The 23085-nt window shown below is 39.9% G+C and overlaps 1 protein-coding gene across 2 annotated transcripts in view; it reads right to left on the bottom strand.

The window, feature by feature from the left end:
• LYST (lysosomal trafficking regulator) overlaps positions 1 to 22736 on the bottom strand; it is an 87008-nt gene extending 64272 nt beyond the window's left edge. Inside the window, exons 1-4 of one of the 2 annotated variants that reach the window (XM_080388906.1) lie at positions 22601 to 22736; positions 5928 to 6012; positions 4438 to 4636; positions 2020 to 2110 (exon numbers count right to left, since the gene is read on the bottom strand). In XM_080388906.1, the coding sequence (XP_080245032.1) occupies positions 2020 to 2110; positions 4438 to 4629 (283 nt within the window). In that variant the 5' untranslated portion in view covers positions 4630 to 4636; positions 5928 to 6012; positions 22601 to 22736. Of the gene's footprint in view, positions 1 to 2019; positions 2111 to 4437; positions 4637 to 5927; positions 6013 to 22600 lie in introns of those variants that run through there. The other variant, XM_080388907.1, reaches the window with a different exon arrangement.
• Positions 22737 to 23085: the final 349 nt, after the last annotated feature.

Consider the following 23085-nt stretch of genomic DNA (forward strand, 5'->3'; position numbering starts at 1 on the left):
ACAGTCCTCTTAGAATGCATGATTTGTTAGCATATTAGTTCTGATAGAAAAAAAAATTTCTCTGCTTAGAAACAGTGCAGATCTTCAAGTTTACAGACCTCTGCCTTTAACATTAATTAACAGCATTAATTGTTCCCAACACAAAAGGCAGAAACAGAAGTAATGAATTTTAAAATATTCAGGGGCAAGAGGGAGATGGAAAGGAATAATGTTTAGGGTGCTGAATATTCCCACAAAAGCCAAACCAAAAAAACACTTTCAAGTACACAGTATAAAATAGCAAATATAAAATTGAAATCTGACTGAATCAGCAAGAAGATTTTGAGGAATAAAATGCAGGTACTACTGGTTCATTTGTATCTGTAAACTCAGATCATGTTGTTGATAAAGCAAGCAGCTGAACTCTGTATGTTCTTGGATTAAATCCATCATCATTTTTAAGCAGCGACAGAACTGTATCTGGATGCTTTGGACAGTAAAACACCTAGTGTAAAACAACTGCAAGTATCTACCATCCAGTAAGTTCAGTATTTAGAAAAATTTGATAGTTAACAATAACAGCCCCCACCCCATACAAAACCCTAAAAGCCTACACAATGGCCACAAATATTAATCAAACTGAAAGAAAAGATTCTTCCATGTGCAAGCATGGACTGTGCCTTGCTGTTCCATGAAGTCATAATTGTGATGCTTAAGGAAACATCACCTGCTTTGGAAGCAGGAAATTAACCAGGAGTACTTCATCAACCAAAGAAAAAGCTGCCTAATACAGGTGGATTTGTGTCAGCCCAAAAAAAGAAAAAAGTTCTTAGTGCACAACTGGCTACATCATGTTTACTGCACCGACACTATGAGAGGGAATTTGGAGAAGTAGACACTGTACATTATGTAGAGTGCAAACCCAGAACGTCTTAAAACCTATATATACAACAGTATTTTAAACTAACCCTGGAAAAGTCACTAAGCTCTCATAAGATAACCAAATCACTCCTTCAATTCAATCATGCTTCCAGGAGCATGAAAGAATGATGCAACTGAGCACGCAGGGAAGTTTGTTATAGAAGAGTGCTATGAAACTGGCACTTAAGATACTCTCAGTCTTTGACAAACATTAAAAAAATCCTTCAATTTGCAGGGGTTTAAAATAGAAAAACAACGTTGGGAGAACTTCAGGTAAGAATCCTTAGGAACCCTCTCAAACAGAGGTAACTTCATCCTATTTATTTTATCCTCTAATAAGGAAAAGAACACATCAGACAAATGCAAGAGGCCAAAACAAAACAAACTCCAACAAAGAAACAAAGGAAAAATCGCTCCCATTTCCTGTTCACTTCTTGTACTGAACAGTTTATTTTGTATCATCATTCACTTTAAACTGACTCTTTGGCAGTTGAACCCTTGTGATTTGATTCCTCAATTGGCACATCAGTTTCTGACACAGAACGTCGTATGTTCTAAGGAACACAGCCTAGTGCTGATCATCCAGTATTATTCTATTTTTCAGGGCCTGCCTCCCTGGTAACATTGCACTTCTTTCATACTCTGTTGTTGGCTTTAAGCTTGTTCTCCACTTCCCGTTTCTTCAATTTCAGAAGAAAAAGTCTGTCCCATTGTGTCTCTAGTGTCAGCATGTTATCACTTTGTTTTTAAGAAGAATCTGTATGTTTTCCCCTTCTACTCATCATGGAACACTTCACATTAGCTAAATTATCACATACTCTTTGAAATATCTTTTCCCCCCCAAATCATCTGAAAAGAAAAAAAGTCTCACCACCATCAAGTTCAGGTGCAGAGTAATGCGAGCTTTGCCTTTCACACTGACCAAAAGACTTTACCTTCTCTGTACAGTTTTGATCTTCCTCATACGCTGACAGAACATTGGTATTTGAGTTTAAATTCTCTGCAGAACCCACATCTCCATTCTGTGTTAAGAGGGTTATGTACTACAATTAACTGCCACTCTTTGGAAGGGATTCCTAGGCTCTTTTTAGGTCCTTAACACTAAGTGTTAAAACATACCTATTGCTTTTTCTTCTTGAACAGGGATTTTCCACACCAATGGCAGAAGTGACAGGAGGAGGGTGAGAAGTTCTTCCCGACATGTCAGCTCCTATGTGCAGAACACAAAAGACAAAACATTTTTTACTTCTAAAATAGATTAACCTTTATTTTGCAAGCCTATTCAACATGCAGTTCCCTATGCCCTCCTGCTGTTTTATGTGCTGAAAAAGTGACCTAACTGCAAAGAGTTCTATCTATAATCATTAACTAGAGCCAATCAGAAAGCATCTAAGATATTTATTACACCTCTGCAATTGTTTCTATACAAAGCTCATCTAATCACTCTTAAAGGAATTCCTCACCCAAAGAACAAAACCAGAGAAGTCAGAAGCAAGGAACATGTTTAGTTAAACAATGCCAACATGGAGCCCAAGACAAGTCTGAAACTTCTGCGTTCCAAAAACGTAACTTCAACACACTTTATGGGAAGTTTTCTACTTTTTCCAAAGGGATACCCTTAAGCAAATGAAAAAAGATTACATTTATTAATTGATGTTATCAACTCACATTAGAGAAGTGAAGTTATATGGGAGGAAAGAGGGAAGGTTACTCTTAAAAAACACAAAAAAAACCCCACTAAAAAAATGCCTCACTCCTATTGATATTCTAAGACTCATACATGTAAGAAATACAATGCAGAGAGGAACAGCAGAAGGCACAGAATTCAAACACAATTCCCTTATGCGTGCTATGGACAGCACTATCAGAACTGTTTCAGTCCTAAAGATCAAGAATTTTCAAACACAAAAAGCTGACTTGAGCATTTTGTTAGTTATCATCATTCAGGGATATGCAGCTGAAGCAACATCCTTCTCCAAAAATTTATGGTAGCAATTAAAATGTATTGAGATAAGCAATTTAAATGGTTATATATAACACAAATATATTCAGTTTTATATATAGATAGCCATACACTAAATAGTTAATATTTGTCTGATGAGACTTCTAATTTAAATGGCATTTAAAAAACCCTAGAGCTATTGATACAATACAGTTAGACCTGAAAACTAAGCTCTTTCAGAGTCATTCTCTGAACTCTCTTCTACTACTGAAGGTATTCACATTCCTAATTACTCTCGCTGAGAATGAGCAATAGGGCATTCAAAGCACAATAAGAATGGTAAAAGTAAAATATCAATTTTTTGAATTTCAGTGGTATACTTCCAGAATTTGACTCTCAGCAAATTCCTGTTCCCCTACCTTCTTAAAAAAAACACTACTTCCTTAGAAAACAATTGCTGATTTGTGATGTTGCATGAGGAATGCTACAAGCTTTTTTCTTCTTCTACTTCAGAAGTAGGGTTTTGTTGGAAGAGGCACATGGACTCCCCCATTCTCTTCTGACATGAGCGCCAGCTGTTTTTCCAGCTGCTCTAGTTCTGAAGCCTCTATTAACAGCAACTATGCAGAACTCATGCGGCATCTAAAAAAAATCCCACAGCTGTAGAAGCAGTAAGGATTTTTCTTACCCACTACATATAATTGCAGTCTTGTAGATTTACTGTTTAGCCAGTGCACCTCCTGGAATCCAGAACCAAGCCAGCAGACCTGACTAGAGTCTTAGCACAAGTCACCTCGTTAAGGAAAAGCAAACATCCAGGATGAATTTCACCAACATTAACAGCTCACCCCACTCAGGACAAGGGCTGAATAAACTCAACCAGGTTTGACTTGGCTCATTATTTTTAAACACTGGGATTTGTAGTTTCAAAGCACAAAGACCTAACGTGCATCCCATCCTACCTGTTGGTTAGTACATATCCAGTAGTGTCGGAGAGGAGAAAGAGAAAGAAGAGAAGAAAATGGACATATGCAGCTACAGGAGTGCATGCTAGACTTTACATAAAAAATAGTGTAAACTGATCACCTGAAGTGATCTCTTGATCTCTCTTTCTCTCGAGCTAAAGTTACAAATTTCTTATTATGTTCAAGAACAAGTTAAGGAATAAAAATATATCTCATGACTCAAAATAAAAGGGTGTGTATTTTATTTTATTGCCTTAAACCTGGAGGACCTTCCCAAACTCAGAACTGTCACTTTGTGCTGGAGGTTCTGCAAACACTCATTTCTTTTGAAAATTCTAACCTACTGCCTCTTTCCACCCAGCTACTATGCTTCATCTTCATACACGCCTTACCTTGTCAGAAGTTCAACAACCATCAATATCAACTGGCAAACAGGTTTATGATTAGCTATTTTTCTGGTTTTGCTGAAGGACAGAATGCAACTGCAACGCATCCTTTTGAATTTCTAGTCTTCACAATTAAGTAATACACTCTAAGAAAACCAGCACCAAGAAGAACACGAGCCAGACAGATCCCCACAGTCAAAACTCAATACAAAAATTATAACCAGGTAAGAAAAAAAACTATTACCTGATCAATAGTAGAGTTCAGTGTGGTAAGTAAAATAAACCCACGGCCTTGAACCAAGTATTGTCCCAGTGCTGCCATATGAGTTTCTTCCTCTTCATCTTCCTTGGCCTCTGCCCTCTGTACCACTGCATTGCACAGTCTGTTGACATCAGTCAAGAATTCCCGTGCCAGTGAGTTACTGGCACTGCTCATGTCTGAGCTGTAAGTACAGAAATTAAATCTGTCAGAAAATACATTCCTTATGGAAAAAAAAGACTAGGGGAAGAGAGGAGCATTCCTTCCCTGTATCATACACCTCCAAAGCATGGACTGAGGGATCCATGTATCAATGCAGGGTGCAAGGGAATGGGAAGGATGAGCTTAGAGAATTTCAGTGAAACTTTAGCTAACAGCTCACAACCCCAAAAACTCATTTTATAAATCTGTCAGGTAAAAGCCCATGACACACAGCATTCCCTCCCACTGCATAAATGAAAGCCAACAACTGTTCAAGCTTTCCTTTGTAACCTGAATGCAAGCTTCAACCTTCACCTGCTGCTTCAGCTGAAGCACAAGGGGAAAACAGGCCGCTCTTACGCAGCATTATACAGAAAGTGTTCTTTAATAGTTTATTTGAACACATTATACCTTTTACCACCTTATGTATTCTAACAATATGCAGACTGTTTCAAGGGGAAAAAAGGAAAAAAATAATGAGTTAAGATAAATGTGGGAGTTTCAGAAATACAATGCTTTAGATTTACCAGCTATCACTGTGTTTTCCTTCAAGCAAAACCGAGAGGATGGCACTCAGTGCTACAGCGTACTTAATTCAAGATACACTTCTAGTACACATGTTCAGGAGAAAATACCAAAAGCATCGGTACTGATTCTCAAACTGATTGATTTTACTTCAGATAATGCACACAAGGCACTCACACACTTCATCTATTTGCTTTATCTTCTAAAAATTACTTCTGTTTTCCCTTGTGCCACAGAATTCTTCCATTGCTCAGCACTAGAACACGTTGAAACATTTAAAACAACTTTTAAATCAAACGAGACAAGAAATGCAAGACTCAGCTGTAGAAAACTCCAGAGGATCACTGAGGAAAGCAAAACAAAACCAAAAATCTGTAATGGCTGCTATAGAAACAAGAACATTTAATCCAAATAAAATCCACTTAATGCATACTGTGGCATATTTAATTCCTTTTATTTCTGTATGAACAGCTGAAGCAAAATGCTCAGAAGTCAAATATTTTCATCATATCCAAGCACAGAACATGCAAAAAGAGAGCCAAATAGCTTCCAATATAACATTTAAATATAACGGGTGGATTAATACTGCTTGGTCAAGAAACACATGCAGTTATTAGGTAAAATATAAAATCTTGTAAGGAAGAGCAAGTTCACTAGCACTAATGGCACAGAAAACTCCTTTTAGCGGCAAGACTGAATACTTATACATATAATTACATTCACCCCAGAAGTAACAGGAAAATTCTTACCAGAATTACTTTTTCAACTTAACACATTTATCCTCTATCTAGAAGAAAAAGCAAATATATGCTGGAAATATCACCCTTGGATCACCTGTTTTTAAAAAGAGAAAAACACATAATTATTAATAGACAATTTATTTTGGTTTTACAGCTCATTTTATGATAGCTATTTAAAGTTTCTAAGGAATCCTTGGGTTTGGGGGTGGTTTTGAGCTGCAAAGCTCTAGTTTGCGCTTTTAGCTTATGATTGTGCACAACAAATTCTATTACAGAGAAAATAATTGGTGCATATAAGGGAAGTTAACATAATAAAGTTAAATAGCTTTTAAAATGTAAAATGAGCTAGTCATGCAAGTTTAAACATTTCTCTCTAGAAACAGTACGAATTTTAGTGATGACTACCCGATACATAATACCTGAAGCACTTGCAGCTCTAGGTACAAGTGATGGGTAGTATGAGAAACTGAATTATGCAGTCAGGTGCTGACATAGATGCATTTTAAACTGTCCTTCTATTTTGTCCTGACAGATAAATGCTCTTTAATACATTAAGCGCTGGGGAAGATGTAATTAGTAATATCAGAGAGGAACAGCATTGTATCTGCTTGGTACAGTCTACTAAAGCAATTTAGGAGTTACTACTTCTTCCCTACCCCTCTAACCCCCTCCAATCCTAACAGAGGATCGGAACAGGCACTGCTTTTTTTCCCCCCCTAAGATAAATACTTTAAACTACCCATTATAACTGTAATTAGGTGTGAAGAAAAGACTAAGATCATATTAGGGAAAAGCAATCTCCCAAGTTGTTCCAGAATGGGCAGAAATAGTAAGACAGTTACCCCTAACACATGCTTCAGCAAAAAAAGTGGAAAACAAAGCAATATACACCAGCTCTGTCTTCATGTGCACTGCACAAAGGGCACGAAGATTCTGTAACAATTCAGGGAAAATTATTGCTATTGAGAGTATGCATCCATAAAGCCCCAGCATCCCATATTCCTTGCTTGAAGCTAAACTGCCAAAAGGTTTAGTAATTGTTTTACTTTAAAACTTCAGGTTTCTAGTTATTACATTTCCCTTCACATCTTTAGAGTGTATCAAACCTACAAACAGGAAAAAGCTATTTAAATTCTCCTGAAAGACTCTTATTTACTTAAACAAGATTGAAAAGCTCCTTAAATATGCTTTAAATTCTAATGTGTGTTTTTATCTGACTGGCTGAATACTTTCTCTGCTGTCTCCTGTAAGAGAGACCAATAATTGCAGAGGCAATGGTTATTTCTACAACCTCTCAGCATTTCTTGCTACCATTTTCAATCTTCAAGTGCTAATTACTTAGCCATTCAATGGTAACAGGACTTACCAGTCTTCCTTTGCTAACTTTGGTTTTTTTGAAATGTTAAAATACTTGTGTTCTATGACACTAAACACATTTTAACTGAGTCCAGTTTCTAACAAAGCCCTAAAATTCTGAAAAGTTACATCCACTGACACATCAGGCATACACAGAGATGAACTGTGCAAACCATGTTTACTAAAGCATTCAAGAACTGGGGTGCTCCAGTTGCAAGGTCGTCTAAACATTAAAACCTCATTGTCTAGACATGGTCAAGAGACAAAAAATCATTTGCTATCAATGGGAATGCAAAGGGTGGTTACCAAGAACTGCCTCAAAAACATTCAACTACAGAGGTCTAGGTCACCACTCAGAAAACACATATTATACCCACAGTTAAGGGGGGGGAAGAAATGAGGATAGGAAAGAGAAAGAAGAAAAAGATTACATTCATTATTTTTGTATTCTCCAGTGGCAAGTAAATAAAAACTTCAACTTTAAATTTAAATTGCAATGAGCACAACCATGACATGAACGACCTCCTTAAGGAAGGAGAGAAACACTGTAGGTTCCCCAGGCAAGCTCCTAATAATTGCCCCCGCTTTGAATGCTTGGGAACAACACAACTCATCCACAGCCTTACAGAAACCCAACTTACCGATAAAGCTAACATTCAAAATTTGTTCCAACTGAATAGCTTCGGCAGCTAGTGGGTTTGCAGTTTTACCAGACCACTAGAAGATGTAACAATCTGCTGTTCGTCACGGTTTACTGCCCTTCCATCTGAAACTTCAGCCTCCAGGTTTCCTGCGTTGCTTGCAGTTACATGGATTTAACATCTATTACCACTTGTAGCAAACAAGCTAATTTGCAACATCAGTGGTACCATAAAGTACTGTTTTGTGGATGCTAATGCAAAAAGACATCAAGCATGTCTTCTTAATGCAAGAATTAAATATTTAATAGGTAAGGAACTAAAATGCTCTCAATTCTACAGTGCAGAAGAAAAATGTAAAGTGATACCATGCTAGATAATTAAACACTTATCTTAGAAGGCCTTGTTCCAACAAGTGCTAGCTGCTTTTTTCAGTTGTACCTACTTTTTCTGCAATTAAGTTCTAAAACATACTGACAGCACAAATGTCTTTGGAAACAGTTTCAGATAACCTCCTTATTCATCCCATCTTGAAGCTAGAGACAAAGAACAACAATACAAGGATAACTGAGAAATACTTAGGAAGTGTCCAAAAAAGCTGTATATCTGATATTTGTTTCCTGACAAGTGATCTGAGAACCTAAAAGCACATTGCATTTTCAAGAAGAACTCAAGTTAACGATAAGGACTTGCCCTGCTGATGCTGTAACATAGCAAATGCCCTGTTTTTACAAAACCCACCCCCCACCTCTAAGGTTTCAGCTTGCTTGTCACCCTTCCGTTGTAGATTGTGGTACGTCAATACTACACCCTACACAGCACAGCATTTCACCTCACTCCAAGAATGTATGCCAGCCAATTTGCTTTAAGTTGGAACTACTCTACTGCAGAATTTTTCTTTTGTTTCAAGTGACACATCTTTAACTGCTGTGGTGCCTGGTAATATGGAAGCAGATGCTACACAAAACACCTGTAGTAAATTAGAGTACCTTCAGCTCTCTTCAGACAGGTCACCTCAACAAGGAAAAAGCCCCAAACCTAAAACATCACATATGAACTAAGCCATAAGAGAGCAGAAAAAACCCACCAGAATCTCAGTTTACCACTGCTGCGTACAGTCCCAACAGGACACCAACAGCTTTGGAATACACAATGTGTCAGGGCTTCACATAGCTAGCCCTAAAAAATTTTTTAACAAATCATACTCTTAAATTTCATTTCACACTACAAGTATATGATTATCACATTTTACAAAAAAACCTATCCCTACAAATAATATTTATTTCTAAAAGGAAAAAACCCACAAGCTTTTTTTAAAAAAAATATCACTTAACCGTGAATGATCTGACATTCACATCTAATCCGCCCTCTTCATTCCCATCTTTCCATCATCCTCATAATTCAACCTGTATCACATCCGCCCTCTGGCCCCTTTCTACACAAGCTCTCAAGGGACTTATTTAATTGCTGTTGTAGTATAAATCTATTTCCTGCATTTGTAACTCGTATTTTCTCCGAACTTCTCTCCATTTCTACTAAGTTGACCACCAGCTGAGCACCCTGAAGTACAGGAGCGCCTTGTACTTACTTCAGTGGACTTTAAGCCTTTAAAAGAAAATGCCAAAATCATTCTTTAAAGAATTTAAAGGATGGAACTTAAAAATAAGACAAATTTAGCAGTCTCGAGTAGTGAGTCATGAATAAACTAACTTTATATAGTGCTAATGATTACCAAGTATTACCATTGACATTGGGGAATGAAGAAAATGCAACAAAAGCTTAGGGTTGAGCTAGTATTCTGTATAGAGATGGGAGTGAACCGGGCCTTTTACTTGGTTATCTTTTCAGCAATGCATTGTCCAGAAAGGCCTGGAATCTCCAATAATACAGTAAGAAGTAGTAATTACTAAATTACTACAGCAGCATTGTAATAAAATACAGTATTAAGCCAAATGAAGTAAAAATACCATAATACTGATATAAATTATTACTTTCAGTAACTGTTGTGCTACAGCAAAAATAAAGGAGAGTGGTAGTGGTCTCCACAGAGCAGCCCAAATTAGTGCTCTAAAACCTGCCTCCCCACAGCCTTTTTTAAAAAAAGTTGTTAAAATGTTAATTTTATAGTACTAGCAAAACCAGAACTACTTCAATCACCTCCATTTGTTGTGAAGTAGATGTCAATGAATTTCTTCAAATGGCTCATCAGTAAATAGTTATACCAGTCTAAAATGAACACACTGCTGGGTGCTGTTCATACAGCTGCATAGTCAGGCTTGACTGACTGAGCAAAACAAAGCAATAATGTACCTAAGAACGTACACATGGCACCTAGGAGCCACCTGCAACTCACTGTCACCTTCAATAAAAGCCATCTTGTCCACCAGGTTGTACGAGTATCTTACTCCACTAAAGGAATGATAGCCAGTCTCATAAGAAAAATAAACTTACAAAAAGGTATTTTACAGATCATGCAAAGAGGAGTAGAGAACAGAGCTACAGGAAGCTGTTTATTTATTTATTTTCTGTTTCTAAGAGACAAACACTGATTAAGCATGGCATGACTGCAAGTCCTTTTGAGTACAGAATACAATGAAGCTGCATTTTTACTAGGTGTTAACACTTCGAAAAAAACATAGTTTCTGTAAGCCACTGTACAATCCAGTTATTTCTGGCCTCCAGTTCAGAACTTGTAGCCCTTTTACCCATTCTCTAGAATAAAGTATATGGAAATCTGAGTCACCACTGGCCAATAAATGGTACAAATGTATTCATGCCATTTAGCAAATACTTAACCCAGCCTCATCACTTTTACTTAACATTTATGTTCTGGAGAACATGCTTGTGACCTCCTCAATGATTTTAACATTGAAATAATTGTTGATATAATGATATTAATCAAATTTACTTTGGAGTTAAAACTTTCAGTTTAAGCTCAAGTTTCTGTTAGCAGAGGACAACAGGGATAATGAAGAGCACTGGCGTGTTATTAACACTGAGACAGGCCATAATAGGCTTTTGCAATTGTAGCACAGATTGCCAGGTTTATTTAAGAAATTAAGTTTATGTTGGTAGCAGACACCAAATTTGAGTGTCTTCTGTTTAAAGAAATGTGTTAACAATAAAGCTAAGGGAATACTACGGTTAATTCCCCTGTGCAAGCTGGAGAAGGAAAGAAAGCAGAGCACGACAGAGTGCGATAGAGAAAAACGAATCCAGCATGGCCTGGAACAAAACTGGAACATACCCTGCAGTGCTGCCTTGAGGTCTGTATTTGTGGTGATATGTAAGTAAAGCCTCAAACTAACGCATTGCCAAAAATCTGCATTCTTGCTTTTCTGTCCTTTTGATATCATTCAAAACTTCAAACAGGCTAGAAACAAATACCCAGCTGACATTGCCAAAATAGGTTACACACCAGGAGCCACACACAAGCCTTTAAGAAAACAGGAACCTGAAATTCAAGCAGAGCATCAGCAGAAAGCTTGAGACACTTCGATGCCTTGTTTTACCAATGCAAGGCAATCAGTCAAAAGTGTAGCTTCTAAAAGGCAGTGAACATTTGCTAACCGTCCAACAACTCTGATAGTCAAAACCATGAGCAAACAAGAGCAAAACCAAGACACTTCAGGTTCTGCTCATTCTAAAAACAGGCATACTTGAGACAACACTCGAGCTCTGCAGAAGACCTCCTAACATACATTTTCAAACACTTTCTGCTGTCCTTTGCTACTATTTATTAACTATTCAGAGTTACAGAAGCAGACAACCTATTAAAACATACTAAGGCAGTGTTGCTCCAGCCATTGGGTTGCACTTGAAAAGCAACCTCTGTAAAACATACAGAGTTTATCATAAGACTGTGGGTAGATATCAATTTTATTGGCACAGTTCCACTTCTGACAAAGTCCTTTATTTCCTCAAGGAGTTCAATAACCAGCTTTTAGTCTTCTGTGTAATCCATTAGATCAGCATAATTTCCAAACAAGTTGTTCAGAGGCTCTCTCCCCAGAATAAAGTTAAAAATAAAAACACTTAGCACTTTTGGATAACACATGCACTATCCTTTTAATTAACCAGGGAAAAGTGTGTCAAGTTCACAATATGGTAAAAAAGTATTATTTTCATGAACACTGAAAAGTACATTGAGACCTTCATAGCAATGGTGTTGCTGTATATGCAAGTGTATTTACGTGAGTATAATCTTACTAATACTACTTATGTAAAATCAAACGTATATTTAACTCACCTCACCTACATGGGATGCTTGCCTTGCAATACCTGAAGTCTGAAAGTCCTGATTCTGGCAGGTATCTTAAGCCTCCTATAAAGCATGTAGTCTACTTATGTTCTGCTGCCTAGGTATTAAAACAAAATTTAATCCATGAACCTGAGAAGCAGAAAATTTCTACCTGTAAGTGGATGTGAAAGCATTTATCTTACATTGAAAAAAGTATTTTAAGGAATTATATCTGCGCTTTCTGAAAAAGTAGTCCTTAAATAAAAATACTCATTTTCTTATTGTGTATGGTCAGGAAACACTGTGACATGGATGGCTAAACTAGCCATTCCCGTTTGTAGAATAGGAATACCAAGGAAAAAAGCAAACAAGATCAGACAAATGCCATGCTAGATTTGGCCACATTAAAGAAACAGGCACTGTCCAAAATACCTATCTCATATATATATATATATGTAAACAAGTCAAAGCTATAATTAGCAAATACACCCAAGGCTACAGGCCTTGTATACTAGAGATACAAAGTAGCATTACACATACAGGCAGGTCAACCTCTCAGAAACAGTTTCAGAGATGTCATTCTTCTGAGGGAGACCCAGACCTGTGGTACACCACACCAAATGTGAGGTAAGTGAAGAAAAACCCCAAACCCTTCCTTACCCTCAAATTATCATTTGCCACAGTATTTTCAGGCCTCAACAATTCTGAAAGTTAAAGAAATGAAATTAATCGGTAATTTCTTTGGACACAGTCTGTTCCAGACTACCCTTGCCTAGTTTGGCAAGTGTATTTTTTCAAAGGTAACTTAAAATGTATTTGCTAGAGTTTAATGTGGTTCCCATGATATATTCTGGCCCGTAAGTGTTTTAAGTCTGCTCTCCCCAACATGCCCATTTCTAGAATCTCACTTTTCTGTAGCACAATTCTTGGTAACAGCAGCTCTGAATGAATGATAGAAGCCCAACTCAAATGTATAACAAATTAACATATATACAATATTCTTGTTTACATACAACTAAAAAAAATAATCCCATTTACCCACAATTCAGTTTTCCTGTTCAACAGTCTCCAAGATGTAATCTTAGGACATTACTTCCATTAAATGAAGTCTGATTAATACATCCTTAGTATTTCTACTGTATACTTGTCATTTCATTAGTCTGTATCGGACAGATGTCAGTCCCTTAAACAGAAAATCTACTAACAGCCCTGAAGAGTATAAGCTTGTCCTACAGTGACAATGGAGACTATCAACTCAAAACAGCAAGTTTATTAGAAACTGCTACTGACTAAAAAAATCAACTAGCAGCAACACACAGGTGACCAGAAACCAAGGCAAGAACAACAGTAATATATAATAAACTGCATTAAAAATGTTAACCAAACAGGGACTACCGAAACAAGAAGAGATAACTTGGCAAGAAAAGAGCGAGTGATGCAGCATCTGAGTACCCCAAAAGGAAGCTGGCTCAGATGCAAACTAACTGCACTTTTCCACATATATGCAATGTACCAGAGATCTACAAATAGAAGTTGCACTTTGTATGATATTTTAGAGGTCTAACTCCAAATGTTAAAACCATAAACATCATGATTATAATGAATATTCTACTTCTGACACCCATCATGACAAAGGTAGTAGTAAAACTTACAATTTCAGCAACAGCCCCAGCTTACCAGGGCCTCACAAATCAGGGAGAGAACACGCAGCAGCACCTGTACAAGAGTATGGTAGAGGCCAAACTACACACTGCTCAAACCTAGCAAGCTTTAGAGATTGAGAGGGTTAACATCACCCCCTCACCCTAGTTCCACTTTCAAATGTGGTGTGAGAACAACTAATGCTCAATGTAATACCTTGTGGAACATAGACAACAGCTTTCCATGCCTTACATGAAATCCCTAGCATAATCCTGTACAACAGCTTTGCTTAACTTAGTGAATTGGTTTGCTTTGTCAGGAGAGTAATTTTTAAAAATGTCTCATTAAAGTCAATTCAGTGACTTTTGATGCACCATAAGCTACTGAAACATTCACAGCAGTGAAACACAAACAGCATTTAATCAACATTTAAGCTAAACTACAACTTCTTGCCCTAGTTGATTGTGAAGTATTCACATCATGACTTGTTCTTCATTTTGAAGTCTACTTGCAAAAAACCTGACTTGTACTACCCGTTTTATTCATGACAGGGCTTTTACAAGCAGAGTTCATTACAACGCTGTAATATCAGAATGCTTAAAAAGTGAATTTGTTAGATTTAATACATATAGCACGAGCAAACCCTATTTGCGTTTGATATTTACTTGTTGGAAAGTACTATTACCTTGGGGACTAGAAGTAAAGGCCAACTATCTACTCATACAACACAGTATCAAAAACTTCGATAACATGTACCATCATGTACAAAAGGGGAAAGGAAAATAAGATGTGCTATTTTTCTGCCAGCTGAATATTTTACTTTTATGTCATTGCATATTTTCCACATAAAAATACCCAATTAATATATCTGACCCTTTTTTGGAAAAAAATTATTAGATCACAATTTTTTGTAGTCTTTAGTGCAAAGTTTTAAGAAGCACTCTCTGATAATGACCAATGCGAGCTGTCGCAATGGAACAGAGCAATGCAATACCAAAAGTGTGTTTCTCTAAGAAGATGGCAACAAAGATAAAGCGATCAATGCTAAAGAAGTTGTTCTTGCTAAAATTTAGCAAATTATGAGGTTCTGCCTTGAACTATGGAGGTCTGTATCCCCTTCACAAGTTAGCAGATATCAACGGTTTCCTCCTTTTGAGTCTGGATGAAGCATCACTGAGACAGTGTTAATGGCAAGGAATCCCACAGGCCAGCTGCATATCACACAAGTGCTTTGGAACAACTTCGTGACTTAACATGGAATTTTATTTAGTCAAACAACATGAAACACCTGGGAATGCATTCTTGTTGAGCCTGAAATCAAGTTAAAAGATGAGAGATGATTCATCTACAAGATAAAAAGTACAGCACTAATAAAAGACAGGCTCTCAACCAACCACCTACACTCAAGTAATGCATTAACCCTGTACATGTGCTATACTCAAGTTCATGCTTAGCTTGTGGTTTTACACTATCCAAAGTCAGCAACTACAATACAGTTATTAGCCACATGAAATCCATTCCAGTTCATTTAACATTTGCATATTGCAGACCAGTGCACGGCAGGCATAGAGAGTAAAGATTCCTTAGAATAGGTGCAGGGAAAGCTGTGGGCTTCAAAGATAATCACTGCAAAATTAACCGTGCTAGAAACAGATAGCTTGCTATCACGGAAACTGGCTAAAATGCACTGAATAATACAAAGCTGTTACCAACACCAAGAAAAAAATGCTAGAGACAGGCTTTGTTAGCAGAGCTGAAGACAAGGATCTGTTCCAGATCTTATCTAAAGTGCCAGAGGACACCACCTTAAGAAACACATGGTACTACAGAAAGGAACTGACAAATATGCTACCACAAGGCAGAATCTATGCAGAAAATAAGCTATGAAAGAGACCGGTAAATTGTTCTTCAAAAGAAATTCAGCAGTGAAAAGGTTGAAATGGCATAGCTCCCACACGAGACCTGTTCCAAGCACTACTCACAGTGCTAACAAGTATTTCGCCAAATTAAAATATATACCAGTAATAGTCCTAAGTGTCTTCTTCCATGCTTTAAGTTCCATACTTATCCCCACAAACAGACTACAAAGCAAGCCTCGACAGCCATGGCTACACAGTAATAAACAATGACTAAATCTAAAGATCAAGACTAATCTCCACAGACTTTGTGGAGTAAAAGAACAGAAGCAGTCTACTACAGAAAGTAAATCAGAAGTTCAGGGTCTCTCCAGTAGTGATCCTACACAGACCAGACCAGGCAGACTTTGTGAATACCTCTTACACTAATCTGCAGTATGGCAGATCGTGTGGTCTCCAGTACAACCAGGAAAAAAGTTGTCGTTGTGACCACACTACATCTACCTGGAGATTATTTTAAACAACAAATATACCACTCAAATCACAATCTGGAGGGCCATACAAATCTTTCTGTAATTTATAAGACTGTACCCGATACTCAGGAGAAATAGAAGAGGTAAAAAAAATGTTGAGCAGTATCTTGAAGCACTCTGGCTGAAGGGATATTCCTGAAACTGAAAGCTTAGTAGAGGATTAAAACGAGAAAGTAAAATGCTTGAGACAAAATTTGGCATCATGTCTAAAGTACCCACTAAGAGCAAATAAATAAGAGGGGAAGATCAATGATCAGAGGGAAGAAGAGGTCATTAATGGGCAGAAGACTAATTCTGCTTCTGGAGCTTTAAAACTGGTCAGTGAAGTCCATATTTTCTACAGTACTCAGATGCAGACAAGACAGCAGGTAGCAATTCTGAAGGTGGTATTAATTTTTTTTTACTTAAATATCTGAGAGTTTCATACTCTGTTATTCCTGTTAAGCTGTTTGCCAGCTTCTTCACAAAGTGCAAACGGATTTGGTTGCTTTAGGGAAGCAGACCCTGTATTTCTCCCAGGCTTTTCTGCAGAGGGGGCATTTGTTCCAGCTGCACTGACCCCTCTTGCACTGAACTGGCCCCAGAAGACCCAGTCAACCCATCAAGCAAACTACAGGCAAAATGACTCACGTAACATCTCACTTCAGGTAGCTTTTCTCCAGGAGAGATGCAAGTAACAGCTAGCATTTTTATTTCGTTTGTGAAAGTTTAAACAGGACTTGAAATTAGTCAAGCAGTATGGACTCCAACAGAGAAACTATAATCAATAATTACACTTAATTTCATATATATTTAATACATAATAATAATGACTAAGAATATGAAGTTTCCCAGTATACCTAGTACTAGGTAGGCAGATACTAAAAAAAAAATTGTGAACCACTGGAGAAACCCCTAAATCCACCCACAATGCAAAAAATAACAAACTTTACGTTTAAAGCACCTATAGTTTAGGGATCTTATCACACATGCACACACAAACAAGATTTTACACTGCTGAGACACAGCTGGGGAGATGAATGAAGTGTGCCAGATGAAGGCTACGTACGTTCAGTAACCAAACATCATATGATACCTTTTTTCTGCAAATGCTAAGGATTTAGCAGAACTCCAATAATCAAACTGACTCTGTAACTAAAGTAATTTAGGCTTCTAAAAATAGGCCTAGATTAATTAGAAGTACCTTCTGGAGTTAAAAAGGCCCAACACAGCATTTAATCTATATATCCAGACACTTAAAGGAAATTCTGCTTTCCTTTGATCTTTTGTTAATTGAAACTGGAATGAAACTACACACTCTTCAGTGACTCAAATCTCCCCTTAAAATTTAAAGACGCAAGTAATAGAAAGATAAATACACACCTTGGGTAGCACACAAAGTTTCACAGTTTAGGGCTTTTGCTTTGTTTTCTCTATGGCAAGCCATAAGAATGTTTGATTTCAATTCTTTAAAACTAGGATTACTAAACTCTTGTTTTCCAATAGAAAGAGAATAGGAAAGAGAAAGACTTGCACTTTTTGGTTAATTTTAAAGCTATTTCAGTGTCTGAATTACTGAACCAAAACTGGATGGACAAATTTCAACTGAAAATATTATAACAAAAGTATACTGCTGGACTTCCATCAGCTCCTGTAATGCAATTGTGAACTATCAGGAATATCTCCTTGTCTTACACATTTTCCTTAATAATTCACTCTTTCCCTGAATTAAGCCTAACTAAATCAGTTGCTCACCCCCCAAGAACATGAATTTTCAGTAAATGCCTCCACAATACTAAAGAGGAATAGAGGAAGCCAGGTGTTTCCTGAAATAAAACTGGACAAATTTAAAATCTGTATTAATGCTTCCAATGAAGCCTTGCTTTTGGCACTACCTGACAGTAATTTCTCCTGGTATTTCATCTTCCCATTTTTCTCTTGGGAAAGCAGAAAGGTTTTTCTCTACTGTTAGAAGTCTGAAGCAGCAGGAACTCTCTCCTCCCACCTCATATTTAGTATTTGATGCTCCCTTACTTTTCCATGGAGCATGGCAATGTTTTTAACTGAAGTCAAAAAAGCTCAATTTTCTGGGTGCAGAAAGAGAGGTCAAAGAACATATAAACGTAAGGATTTTCTGAGATTGTCAGATGCTTGCTCAACCACTCCAACACAGTCTAACAGGCACTAGTCTTCCACCATCTCTCATAAACCACCATTTATCACTTCTGCTTTCCACTGCCCACCTTGCAAATTATCCAGAATGCTCAGAAAAGCTCTTAAAATAATTCTCTCAGTGCCTCAGCTCCACATGGCTCAAAAACCCCACACAAAACAGAATCATCACAGGGCAGGATCCAGATGCCTGCAGTGAACTATACAAGCTCAGAAGTGCAGAAGACAACCCTTTCAGCGCTTATCCACTATGCGGCCGTTGCAAAATCACTCTCACAGTAACAGCAGGCAGTGGGGAGTTATTTACAGGGGAGAAGAGAGCTAAGGAAGTCAGAGAAGTAGAAGAATGGAAGCCCTGCTCTTTTGTAATAGACCGAAACCACAAAATATCCGAGCTACAGAACATGAAAGATAATGAAATGTGCAGTGCTGACTAAAAAGCCTAGCGAAACTTAAAAGAAATATCCAGAACAAAGGTACAATAGAACTTACAGGTACCAAAATACAGCACTACCCCAGGACTTCACTACAGCATTACGTATCTATTCCTTCCTCAGCATACATGAACTAATGAATTAGCATTTAATTTTCTTCTGTCTTGCTCTCATACTCAGCATCAGATTTAAGCTATATCTTCACACAGGTCACAGCACAGTTACCCAAAGGCCACACTAACAAGACTTACACTTCCGTTCTAGTAGTTAGTACCAAAAAACCTGACTTGCCAGAAAAATGAGATTTTAATCAGACCCCAGGCTGCAAACAGGAACCATGAAGAGCTACCAGCAAAAAAAAGCTTCAGGACTGCACACAGCATCTTTTTCTCCTTTCCTCTCCCACATTCCAGTATCAATTCTGTACAGAGTGCTTTATCCAGAGGCAAGACATTCCCATGCACTAACTTCAACAAGTCACTGAAAGACATGTTCAAATGCAACGCTTGAATCTGAACAGAAGAAAATAAAATCTGGATCTAATGCTGCTTTATTAGATCTTCTGAAATGACCATGACAGCTGAAGCAGACATGCTACTGAGTCCAAGCAAAAGCCCCCATCTTCGGAAGAGCAGCTAGGGTGCTGTTACACAAGACAGCTCAGCCCACCTCACGACTCATGACTAGTTTTTTCAGCTGGATTTTTTTGTTGTTGTTGAATTGCCATGTTGAGGGATCAGGCAGTTGTCACTGTCAAAGGGAAGAAGGCAGGAGGGCAACCTCTCCCTTCAGCAGTAACAAGCTGCTCGATCAGCTTAGCCAGCTCAGACAAATCAGTCCAGGTGACAAAACAGAAGCACCCACCAATCTCTTCTACCTGATCTTGTCCCAGTCTAAAAAACTCATCTCTAGATTGGTGCTGTCACAGGGGCTGATAGCTCTGATGACACCAGCTCAATTACTTGCTACTGTCTAAAGGCCTATGATTCTCCATCAAGCAATAATTTGCCAAAGCAACTGACATTCTCACAACCATCTCTGGACTGTAAAAGAAAGTGAGAGTCAAAGTAATCCCAGACATATATACATAGAGCCCTCTCCACTGCATATTACAATCCTTTTCCAACATTCTAATCCATTTTTCCAGCAAACATAACAGAAAAGATGACCTTAAAGTTGAATCAACAATATTAAATAGTGACATCTCAGGCAACAGCTACTGCAGTTCTTCACTAAGGAAGCCCATGCAGCCTGACATCTCCTCAAAAAGGAATAAAACAGGTATTAGTGAGGTCTCATTGATGACAGCTGTTCACTCCAAAGAACTTAAATTCACCCCGCAGAGGACATGCAAGCATGTTCTGGACAGCAAGTGTTCCCTAGTGCAACAGAATCCTCTTACAAAATAATCATTTCACCCTACGTTCCCTCTGCCCCCTTCTGCCCGCAAAAGACAGGTATCAAAACCAGTTTTGCTTCAGCATTCATCTATGTGCATCATCTTATTTAAAAAGGCACCACCATGACAATGGCAAAATTCTTCCAATATGAAGGGAATTAGATCCCTGTGCAAGCTGCAAGGGTGTATAATTGTGTATTAATACAGACACACCATGGTCTATTAAAGAAATCACTGACAATAACACAGAACTGATAGCTTCCTGAAACGTTTGTTCATATTGCATAATATTTGCTTATGCTCCTTGAGCTTAACTTTAAAAAGAACTACATAAAAGCAGTAACTTAATTTCAGCAAGTGTTAGGAATGCAGTTTCTCTTTTCTAATGTTTACAGATCAAGTGTCTTACTTTCCAACAGATCCTATGTTATTGTTCAAGATGCTTACAATCGCTTTCCTTATTGTCTTACACTGCATGGAAAACTGATGTTGGAAGCACATGAAAAACCTACCAGGGACTAAGAGAAAGGAAGAAGCAAAAGAAGCCTCTAAGTAGAATCTGAATTTAATGGTTACTAAACAGAAAAAACTTCTTACAATTAAACATTTTTAATGGAAAGCTGTCTTTTGAGTATGGTAGAAAAACTAATAGGGGAAAGACAGAGGGAAAGCAGGAAGGGAGTGACATGAAAAGAGCTCCTCTTAAGAAATCTGCATACAGTCTTACAAACCAAGTGATGACTGACTTCCTGAGGTCTCATTTATTCTTAATTTTTTTTTTCCTGTAGAAGCAAGGCTCTGAAAGGCACTTGCTTTTAGCTTGCAAGATTCTCTATCCAAAGCTCAATGAGGAAGAAAAGAAAAAAAGAATAAAATAAAATACCCTAGAAGCTGATTTTTTTCTTTTCTATGACAATATATGAAAGTATTCTCAATCTTCACTCTATTTTAAACTTCTACCAGAAACTCAGAGCCCCTAAACCACAGATGTTCTTAGATAGCTAAGATACTTTCTTCTTTGCACTTACTGCTGTGAGCCTACAGTTAAAGGCAAAGAGGAGACTCAGTATTTTCTTGACTCCTGATCATGCCCTAGCCCCGTTACGATAAAAAGCTCCACGCAGACACGGTCTCTTGTCCAAGCAAGCAAATTCACATCCTCCCTTCGGGAAGGGCAAGTGTTCCAGACATCTCCTTCCTGCTACCTAGCGTAAGTTTGTGATACCCACGACTAAAACTGATCTCCCTGCTGTTTTTTCTGTCAAAGGCTGTCCCACCACCTCACAGGCAACAGTACAGTTCTGTCAGTGACACTAACTTCAAGTTCCTCTAGATGCTTATATTGAAGTCTTACTGATTCATGTGGCACTACAACTGAAAGGGGGGGGGGGGGGGGGGGGGGGGGGGGGGGGAAGGGGGAAGTCTCCCATCCAGATTTTCTTCTCCTGCTAGTTCCCATTTATAACCACATAAGATGCTTTTCAAACTCCTAGGCCACCACATTCAGTCATCTGACCTGCTTTCTGAGTTTCTTCAGTTGCTCTGCTTTCTTTTACACAAGTAGTTTTATTCTCACATCCAGGGATGCACCTGCTTTCCCTCCCTTCTCTCTCACTGTATAGGTAAGCAAAAGGCAGCCTCTTTAGTTCATTCAGGGATACCATGTAATGTCCAATTCTTAATTTTATTTTTTTTTTTCCCTCGGAAGAGTATCTTCACACATCCTCCCCATGCTCAAAGAATACCTAGAGGAGTTCTCATTGCTCCTCTGTCGACCTCTTAACAGATTTTAAAAAAAAATAAATAAATAGAAAAAAGCTATTTAGGTGCCGAAGCACCGCAGCTGTTGTATTCCACGTCCACGGACGTCACCGCGTTTCCGTGACCAGCCTACATTTGCTTTTCTTCAGCTGTTATCTGCTGCCTTCAACAAACGCCTGGCCGGCAGCGCGGCGTCGTGCGGGGCCCCGCACAGCCCCGCCGCACCCGCACAGGGCACAGCAGGGGGCACAGGCTGGGGAGCGGCACCGCGGCCCTGCCGCCGCCGCACACCGGCCGCCGCCTCAGGCAGCCGGCGCCCGGGAGCACCGCGGCCCTCCCGCCGCTCACACCAGGAGCCGGCCCCTGGGCAGCGAGGGGGCCCTCGGCGCGCACCCACCCCTCCCGCCTCCCCGGCCCGGGCCCCGGCGGCCGCGTCTTCCGCCTCCCGGAGCCGCCAGCGGGCATCCCCACACCGCCGAGGCGGCAGGCGACGGCTGACAGACAAACAGGCCGCCCCGGCCCAGGCACCGCGGCTCCCGCCCGCGGCCCGCCCCTTCGCCGAAACCGGCGGCGGGGCCTGCGCCCGCCACGCCGCCTGCCTCCCGCCCGGCCCCACAGCACCAGGCGAGCGTGCCCCCCAGCCCAGCCGCAGCGGCGCCCACCCCACCCTTACCCACTCCTCGCCCCGCCGGAACCGGCGCGCCCGACCGCCAGCTCCGCTCTTATCCCGCTGACAGAGTCCCGGCAGCCCATGGCGGGAGGGTCCCGCCCGGCGCGGCCCAGCCCGGCCCCGCCCCGCCGCGCTGCCCGCCCCCGTCGCCCGGGCAACGCGGCGCCCGCCCCGCCCCGCCCCGCCCCGCCCCTCGCCCCACCTGTCTCCGCCGCTCCCGCCGCTCCGCCACCACCGGCCGCGCGGGCGGGCAGCGGGCGGTGTCACGCGCGGGCGGTGTCACGCGCGCACCCCCAGCCAATCGGCGCCGCCGCCTGGCCCAGCGCGGGGCGGGGAGAAGGGAATCCCTCCGGGCAGGGGCGCGCGCCTCCGGCAGTAGCGCGTCACCCGCCCCGCTGCCGGCACGCTCCGCCCCCGACGGCGGGGAGGGGCGGGGGGCGCCGGCGGAGGCGCCGCGGGGAGCGGGGACCGGCGGTGCCTGGGGCCGG

Source organism: Falco punctatus, assembly GCF_963210335.1.
Source record: "Falco punctatus genome assembly, chromosome: 5".
Classification (NCBI taxonomy): domain Eukaryota; kingdom Metazoa; phylum Chordata; class Aves; order Falconiformes; family Falconidae; genus Falco; species Falco punctatus.